Source organism: Mobula birostris, unplaced genomic scaffold (assembly GCF_030028105.1).
Source record: "Mobula birostris isolate sMobBir1 unplaced genomic scaffold, sMobBir1.hap1 scaffold_4662, whole genome shotgun sequence".
NCBI classification, from domain to species: Eukaryota; Metazoa; Chordata; class Chondrichthyes; order Myliobatiformes; family Myliobatidae; genus Mobula; species Mobula birostris.
The window spans coordinates 902-10,315 of NW_027277782.1; the positions used below are offsets into that span (position 1 = coordinate 902).

At 57.2% G+C, this 9,414-nt stretch overlaps 1 protein-coding gene across 1 annotated transcript; it reads left to right on the plus strand.

Moving 5' to 3' along the window:
- Positions 1–223: 223 nt before the first annotated feature.
- LOC140193240 (equilibrative nucleobase transporter 1-like) lies at positions 224–3,183 on the plus strand (the record flags this gene model as incomplete). The annotated part of the gene is made up of 3 exons (XM_072250628.1): positions 224–403; positions 1,630–1,749; positions 2,990–3,183. Coding segments are annotated over 3 exons (494 nt in total), but the record flags the coding sequence as incomplete, so codon positions are not given.
- Between the last annotated feature and the right edge of the window lie 6,231 nt (positions 3,184–9,414).

Genomic DNA, 9,414 nt, shown 5'->3' on the forward strand with positions numbered 1-9,414 from the left:
ATGTGCTGTAGGTTCCTGTGTTCTGTAAAGCCCTGACTCCGGCCAGCAGAGCCTCCAACCCCCATCGACGGGGTGGGGGCCCCCTCGGAGGAGGGGTGTAAAACGGTTGACGTTTCAGGCTGGGAACTCTGCCCCGGTCACGGCTGTGATTCGGCGGGGGGGGGGGGGAGTGCAGGGTTGGTCTTCAGAGCTCGTGACAGTTTCTCTCTTTTCGATCTCGCAGACGGCGCAGGAGCGGCGGGCGCGGGGGATGAGGAGGTCCCCTCCTTCCGGAGCTGCGTCCTCTCCAGCCTCTTCGTCACCCACTGCGTGTGGCTGTCGGTGCTGCAGCTGAGGCACTACCTGTTCATTGGCACGCTCAACCCAATGCTGACCCTGCTGGCCCACGGGCACTCCGACCTCGGTACGGGAGAGGGCAGGGGCGTCGCGGGGAAGGGTGTCCGGGAGGGGGAGTGGGCGGGTTTGCGGGGAGGTGCGGGGCGGTGTTGGTGAAGAGTGGATGAGTGGGAATGAGGGGATTGGGAGGAGGGAGAACAGAATAGCGGGGAGACTTTTCAACTTTTCATCGACTTGGGATACTAATGAAACAGTGGACAGTAGACAGAACAGAACAATGTTGGCGCATGGCCAAGTGGTTAAGGCGTTCGTCTAGTGATCTGAAGGTCGCTAGTTCGAGCCTCGGCTGAGGCAGCGTGTTTGTGTCCCTGAGCAAGGCACTTAACCACACATTGCTCTGCGAAGACACCGGTGCCAAGCTGTATGGGTCCTAATGCCCTTCCCCTGGACAACATCGGTGGCGTGGAGAGGGCAGACTTGCAGCATGGGCAACTGCCGGTCTTCCAGACAACCTTGCCCAGGCCTGCGCCCCGGAAACCTTCTAAGGCGCAAATCCATGGTCTCAGGAGACTAATGGATGCCTATAAGATATATCTAAGAAGATGGCTGTACACCTAACTGTGTGGACAATGCTAAATTAGGCATATTTGTGTGGATAGGAACAGGAAATCGTATCTCCCCAGGAAAGGTTTTAAGAATTAGTCATACATGAGAGGTCTGATTTGGAGATGGAGGGGGTTCTTAGGGTTGTAAGCTGGAAGACATTACAGAGAGAGGAGGAAAGGGGAACATGAAGGGGTTAAAAGTGAGCTGTTCACAGTGGGACCCGTTGTGGCCAGCGAGCACAGTTGGGGGACTAGCCACGAGGTGATGAGAGAGGGGAGGGATTAGAGAGAGGGAAAGGCAGGGGGGAGAGCACTGGTGTTGAGGGAGCAGAGGGGGGAGATGTCAAGGGGGAGGGAGGTAATGAGGGGGGAGAGAGGGGGAGGTGTGAGAGAGTGTGAGGGTAGAGAGGAGGGCAGGTGGGGAAAGAGGGGAAAGGGGTGGGAGCAGAGAGAGGGAGAGAAGGGTGGACTGAGAAGTGGAGAGAAGTGAGTGGGGAAGGTGGTGGGGAGGAGATGGAGAGAGGGGAGATGCAGGAGATGGGGTGAAAGGGAGTTAGTGGGGGCGAGAGAGGGGAGAGAGTCAGGGAGGTGGGGGAGACAGAGGGGAAGGGGGAAAGGGACAGGAAAGGAGGGTGGAGGGGGGAAGTCGCTGCGACCCACGTTAAAAGCCGATCTCCCCCTCTCACAGTCAGCCAGTTCACCAACGCGTTCGCCTTCACCCAGTTCTGCGGTGTCTTCTTCGCCCCCTGGAACGGGCTCATCATAGATCGTAACCAGCGGGCGTCTCCGCCTCAGAGTGAATCTTCGGGTGAGGAGGGACGGGGTGAGGGAGAGGGGCAGGGGCAGGGAGGAGGGAGAGGAGCGGCGAAGAGGGCACAGGTTGTGGCAGAGGGACGAGGAGGGAGAGGGACGGGAAGGAAGGAGGGGCGAGGGAGAGGAATGGCGAGGGAGAGGGACGGGGAGGAGGGAGGGGCGAGGGAGAGGGATGGCGAGGGAGAGGGACGGGGAGGAGGGAGGGGCGAGGGAGAGGGATGGCGAGGGAGAGGGACGGGGAGGAGGGAGGGGCGAGGGAGAGGGATGGGAAGGAGGGGTGAGGGAGAGGCGGCAAGGAAGGAGGGGTGAGGGAGAGGGACGGGAAGGAAGGAGGGGCGAGGGAGAGGAATGGCGAGGGAGAGGGACGGGGAGGAGGGAGGGGCGAGGGAGAGGGATGGCGAGGGAGAGGGACGGGGAGGAGGGAGGGGCGAGGGAGAGGGATGGGAAGGAGGGGTGAGGGAGAGGCGGCAAGGAAGGAGGGGTGAGGGAGAGGGACGGGAAGGAAGGAGGGGCGAGGGAGAGGAATGGCGAGGGAGAGGGACGGGGAGGAGGGAGGGGCGAGGGAGAGGGATGGCGAGGGAGAGGGACGGGGAGGAGGGAGGGGCGAGGGAGAGGGATGGGAAGGAGGGGTGAGGGAGAGGCGGCAAGGAAGGAGGGGGTGAGGGAGAGGGACGGGAAGGAAGGAGGGGCGAGGGAGAGGAATGGCGAGGGAGAGGGACGGGGAGGAGGGAGGGGCGAGGGAGAGGGATGGGAAGGAGGGGCGAGGGAGAGGCGGCAAGGAAGGAGGGGTGAGGGAGAGGGACGGGGAGGAGGAGGGGCGAGGAGAGGGATGGGAAGGAGGGGCGAGGGAGAGGGATGGTGAGGGAGCGGGACGAGGAGGAGGGAGGGGCGAGGGAAAGAGGCGGCAAGGAAGGAGGGGTGAGGGAGAGGGACGGGAAGGAAGGAGGGGCGAGGGAGAGGAATGGCGAGGGAGAGGGACGGGGAGGAGGGAGGAGCGAGGGAGAGGGATGGGAAGGAGGGGCGAGGGAGAGGCGGCAAGGAAGGAGGGGTGAGGGAGAGGGACGGGGAGGAGGGAGGGGCAAGGGAGAGGGATGGGAAGGAGGGGCGAGGGAGAGAGGCCGCAAGGAAGGAGGGGTGAGGGAGAGGGGACGGTGAGGAGGGAAGGGCAAGGGAGAGGGATGGGACAGTGAGGAGGAATTGCTAATACCTGTGTCTGTTTCCCCACAAAACCCCAGCCAGCCCTGCAGCCCGACGGTTGACGGAAACGAGGGCCACCGTCCTCTCCCTCGCCATCACCGTGTCGCAGTGCATGTGCTTCTCCCTGTGTGCGGCCATTCCTGTGCTGAGTGTCCAGTACCTCACCTTCATTCTGCAAGTTGTAAACCGCTCCTTCCTCTACGGGGGGGCATGCGGCATTCATCGCCACAGCGTATGTCAGCACCCTCTCCCCCACCCATACAAACCACAGCACAGAAACAGGCCCTTTGGCCCTTCTTACCTGTGCCGAACCATCTTCTGCCTAGTCCCACTGACCCGCACACGGACCATATCCCTCCATACACCTCCCATCCATGTATCTATCCAATTTATTCTTAAATGTTAAAAAAGAACCCGCATTTACCACCCCGTCTGGCAGCTCATTCCATACTCCCACCACTCTCTGTGTGAAGAAGCCCCCCCTAATGTTCCCTTTAAACTTTTCCCCCCTCACCCTTAACCCATGTCCTCTGTTTTTTTCTTTTTCTCCCCTGCCTCAGTGGAAAAAGCCTGCTTGCATTCACTCTATCTATACCCCATCATAATTTTATATACCTCTATCAAATCTCCCCTCATTCTTCTACGCTCCAGGGAATAAAGTCCTAACCTATTCAACCTTTCTCTGTAACTGAGTTTCTCAAGTCCCGGCAACATCCTTGTAAACCTTCTCTGCACTCTTTCAACCTGATTTATATCCTTCCTGTAATTTGGTGACCAAAACTGAACACAATACTCCAGATTCAGCCTCACCAATGCCTTATACAACCTCATCATAACATTCCAGCTCTTATACTCAATACTTTGATTAATAGGCCAATGTACCAAAAGCTCTCTTTACGACCCTATCTACCTGTGACGACACTTTTAGGGAATTTTGTATCTGTATTCCCAGATCCCTCTGTTCTACTGCACTCCTCAGTGCCTTACCATTAACCCTGTATATTCTACCTTGGTTTGTCCTTCCAACGTGCAATACCTCACACTTGTCTGTATTAAACTCCATCTGCCATTTTTCAGCCCATTTTTCCAGCTGGTCCAAGTCCCTCTCCAGGCTCTGAAAACCTTCCTCACTGTCTACTACACCTCCAATCTTTGTATCATCAGCAAATTTGCTGATCCAATTTACCACATTATCATCCAGATCATTGTATAGATGACAAATAACAATGGACCCAGCACTGATCCCTGTGGCAGACCACTAGTCACAGGCCTTCACTCAGAGAAGCAATTCTCTACCACCACTCTCTGGCTTCTTCCATCGAGCCAATGTCTAATCCAATTTACCACCTCTCCATGTATACCTAGCAACTGAATTTTCCTAACTAACCTTCCATGCGGGACCTTGTCAAAGGCCTTACTGAAGTCCATGTAGACAATATCCACTGCCTTCCCTTCATCCACTTTCCTGGTAACCTCCTCGAAAAACTCCAATAGATTGGTCAAACATGACCTACCACGCACAAAGCCATGTTGACTCTCCCTAATAAGTCCCTGTCTATCCAAATGCTTGTAGATTCTGTCTCTTCGTACTCCCTCCAATAACTTACCTACTACCGACGTTAAACTTACCTACTACCGACGTTAAACTTACCGGCCTATAATTTCCCGGATTACTTTTCGATCCTTTTTTAAACAACGGAACAACATGAGCCACTCTCCAATCCTCCGGCAGCCCACCTGCAGACAGCGACATTTTAAATATTTCTGCCAGGGCCCCCGCATTTTAACCCTAGTCTCCTTCAAGGTCCGAGGGAAGACCCTGTCAGGTCCCGGGGATTTATCCACTTTAATTTTCCTCAAGACAGCAAGCACCACCTCCTTTTCACCCACGGCCTGTCCGTACCCCACGCCAGGAATTTTTATCGTACATGGTTCCTCATCTCTGTATCCCACGCCGTGAGTTTTTCACGCGAACGGTTCCCATCTCTGTATCCTACGCCAGGACATTTTACTGCGCACGGTTCCCGTCTCCATATCCCACACTGAGAGTTTTCATCGCACAAGGTTCCCGTCTCTGTACCCCACACCGGGAGTTTTTAATGCGCACGGTTCCTGTCTCCGTATCCTACGCTGGGAGATTTTACTCCGCACGGTTCGTGTCTCCATATCCCACACCGGGAATTCTCACCGCGCACGGTTTCCGTCTCCGTACCCCACACCGGGAGTTCTCACGGCACACAGTTCCCTGTCTCCGTACCCCATGCCGTGAGATTTTACCGCACAGGGTTCCCCGTCTCCGTATCCCACACTGGGAGTTTTTACTATGCACGGTTCTCGTCTCCGTACCCCATGCCTGGAGTTCTCACTGCGCACGGTTCCCATCTCCGTATCCCACACTGGGAGTTTTTACTATGCACGGTTCCCGTCTCCGTACCCCATGCCCGGAGTTCTCACTGCGCACGGTTCCCGTCTCCGTATCCCACACTGGGAGTTTTTACTATGCACGGTTCCCGTCTCCGTACCCCATGCCCGGAGTTCTCACTGCGCACGGTTCCCGTCTCCGTATCCCACACTGGGAGTTTTTACTATGCACGGTTCTTGTCTCCGTGCCCCATGCCCGGAGTTCTCACTGCGCACGGTTCTCGTCTCCGTACACAACAACACTGGGAGTTTTTACTATGCACGGTTCTCGTCTCCGTGCCCCATGCCCGGAGTTCTCACTGCGCACGGTTCTCGTCTCTGTACCCCATGCCCTGAGTTCTCACTGCGCACAGTTTCCGTCTCCATACCCCATACCTGGAGTTCTCACTGCGCACGGTTCCTGTCTCTGTATCACACACTGGGAGTTCTTACTATGCACGGTTCCCGTCTCCATACCCCATGCCCGGAGTTCTCACAGCGCACGGTTCTCGTCTCCGTACCCCATGCCCAGAGTTCTCACTGCGCACGGATCCCGTCTCCGTACTCCATGCCCGGAGTTCTCACTGCGCACGTTTCTTGTCTCCGTATCCCACACTGGGGAGGAGTTTTTACTATGCAAGGTTCTCGTCTCCGTACCACATGCCCGGAGTTCTGACTGCGCACAGTTCTCGTCTCCGTACCCCATGCCCGGAGTTCTCACTGCGCACGGTTCCTGTCTCCGTACCCCATGCCTGGAGTTCTCACTGCGCACGGTTCCCGTCTCCGTATCCCACACTGGGAGTTCTTACCGTGCACGGTTCCCGTCTCCGTATCCCACACTGGGAGTTTTTACTATGCACGGTTCTCGTCTCCATGCCCCATGCCCGGAGTTCTCACTGCGCACGGTTCTCGTCTCCGTACCCCATGCCCTGAGTTCTCACTGCGCACGGTTCTCGTCTCCGTACCCCATGCCCTGAGTTCTCACTGCGCACAGTTTCCGTCTCCATACCCCGTACCTGGAGTTCTCACTGCGCAAGGTTCCCGTCTCCGTACCCCATGCCTGGAGTTCTCACTGCGCACAGTTCCCGGCTCCGTTTCCCACACTGGGAGTTTTTACTATGCACGGTTCCTGCCTCCGTACCCCATGCCTGGAGTTCTCACTGCGCACAGCTCCCGTCTCCGCACCCCATGCCCGGAGTTCTCACTGCACACGGTTCCCGTCTCCGTATCCCACATTGGGAGTTCTCACCCTGCACGGTTTCCGTCTCCGTATCCCACACTGGGAGTTTTTACTATGCGCAGTTGTTGGTCTCCGTACCCCATGCCCGGAGTTCTCACCGTGCACGATTCCCGTCTCCGTATCCCACACTGGGAGTTCTCACCGTGCACAGTTCCCGTCTCCGTATCCCACACTGGGAGTTCTCACCGTGCATGGTCCCCATCTCGGTACCCCATGCCCGGAGTTCTCACTGCGCACGGTTCCTGTCTCCGTACCCCATGCCCAGAGTTCTCACTGCGCACGGTTCCCGTCTCCGTACTCCATGCCCGGAGTTCTCACTGCGCACGTTTCTTGTCTCTGTATCCCACACTGGGAGTTTTTACTATGCAAGGTTCTCGTCTCCGTACCACATGCCCGGAGTTCTGACTGCGCACGGTTCTCGTCTCCGTACCCCATGCCCGGAGTTCTCACTGCGCACGGTTCCCGTCTCCGTACCCCATGCCCGGAGATCTCACTGCACACGGTTCCCGTCTCCGTATCCCACACTGGGAGTTCTCACCCTGCACGGTTCCCGTCTCTGTATCCCACACTGGGAGTTTTTACTATGCACAGTTGTCGTCTCCGTACCCCATGCCCGGAGTTCTCACTGCGCACGGTTCACGTCTCCGTATCCCACACTGGGAGTTCTCACCGTGCACGGTTCCCGTCTCCGTATCCCACACTGGGAGTTCTCACTGTGCACAGTTCCCGTCTCCGTATCCCACACTGGGAGTTCTCACCGTGCATGGTCCCCGTCTCGGTACCCCATGCCCAGAGTTCTCACTGCGCACGGTTCCTGTCTCCGTACCCCATGCCTGGAGTTCTCACTGCGCACGGTTCCCGTCTCCGTATCCCAGACTGGGAGTTCTTACCGTGCACGGTTCCCGTCTCCGTATCCCACACTGGGAGTTTTTACTATGCACGATTCTCGTCTCCGTACTCCATGCACAGAGTTCTCACTGCGCACGGTTCTCGTCTCCGTACCATATGCCCGGAGATCTCAGTGCGCACGGTTACCGTCTCCGTATCCCACACTGGGAGTTTTCACCGTGCACGGTTCCCGTCTCCGTATCCCACACTAGGAGTTTTTACTATGCACGGTTCTCGTCTCCATACCCATGCCCGGAGTTCTCATTGCTTACGGTTCTCGTCTCCGTACCCCATGCCCGGAGTTCTCACTGCGCACGGTTCCCGTCTCCGTACCCCATGCCTGGAGTTCTCACTGCGTACAGTTCCTGTCTCCATATCCGACACTGGGATTTTTTACTATGCACGGTTCCCGTCTCCGTATCCAACACTGGGAGTTTTTACTATGCACGGTTCTCGTCTCCATACCCCATGCCCGGGCTTCTCATTGCGCACGGTTCTCGTCTCCGTACCCCATGCCCGGAGTTCTCACTGCGCACGGTTCTCGTCTCCGTACCCCATGCCCTGAGTTCTCACTGCACACAGTTTCCGTCTCCATACCCCATGCCGGAGTTCTCACTGCGCACGGTTCCCGTCTCCGTACCCCATTCCGGAGTTCTTACTGCGCACGTTTCTTGTCTCCGTATCCCACACTGGGAGTTTTTACTATGCAAGGTTCTCGTCTCCGTACCCCATGCCCGGAGTTCTGACTGCGCACGGTTCTCGTCTCCGTACCCCATGCCCGGAGTTCTCACTGCGCACGGTTCCTGTCTCCGTACCCCATGCCTGGAGTTCTCACTGCGCATGGTTCCCGTCTCCGTATCCCACACTGGGAGTTCTTACCATGCACGGTTCCCGTCTCCGTATCCCACACTGGGAGTTTTTACTATGTACGGTTCTCGTCTCCGTGCCCCATGCCCGGTGTTTTCACTACGCACGGTTCCCGTCACCGTACCCGATGCCCGGAGTTCTCACTGCGCACGGTTCCCGTCTCCGTATCCCACACTGGGAGTTCTTACCGTGCACGGTTCCCGTCTCCGTATCCCACACTGGGAGTTTTTACTATGCACGGTTCTCGTCTCCGTACCCCATGCCCGGAGTTCTCATTGCGCACGGTTCTCGTCTCCCTACCCCATGCCCGGAGTTCTCACTGTGCACGGTTCCCGTCTCCGTACCCCATGCCCAGAGTTCTCACTGCGCACGGTTCTCGTCTCCGTACCCCATGCCCGGAGTTCTCACCGTGCACGGTTTCCATCTCTGTATCCCACACGGGGAGTTTTCACTATGCACGGTTCTCGTCTCCATACCCTATGGCCAGAGTTCTCACTGCGCACGGTTCCCCGTGACCGTACCGCATGCCCGGAGTTCTCACTGCGCACGGTTCCCATCTCCGTTTCCCACACTGGGAGTTTTTAATATGCACGGTTCTCGTCTCCGTACCCCATGCCCGGAGTTCTCACTGCGCATGGTTCCCGTCTCCGTATCCCACACTGGGAGTTTTTACTATGCACGATTCTCGTTTCCGTACTCCATGCACGGAGTTCTCACTGCGCACGGTTCTCGTCTCCGTACCATATGCCCGGAGATCTCAGTGCGCACGGTTACCGTCTCCGTATCCCACACTGGGAGTTGTCACCGTGCACGGTTCCCATCTCCGTATCCCACACTAGGAGTTTTTACTATGCACGGTTCTCGTCTCCATACCCCATGCCCGGAGTTCTCATTGCGCACGGTTCTCGTCTCCGTACCGCATGCCCGGAGTTCTCACTGCGCACGGTTCCCGTCTCCGTACCCCATGCCTGGAGTTCTCACTGCGTACGGTTCCTGTCTCCATATCCCACACTGGGAATTTTTACTATGCATGGTTCCCGTCTCCGTATCCAACACTGGGAAATCTCA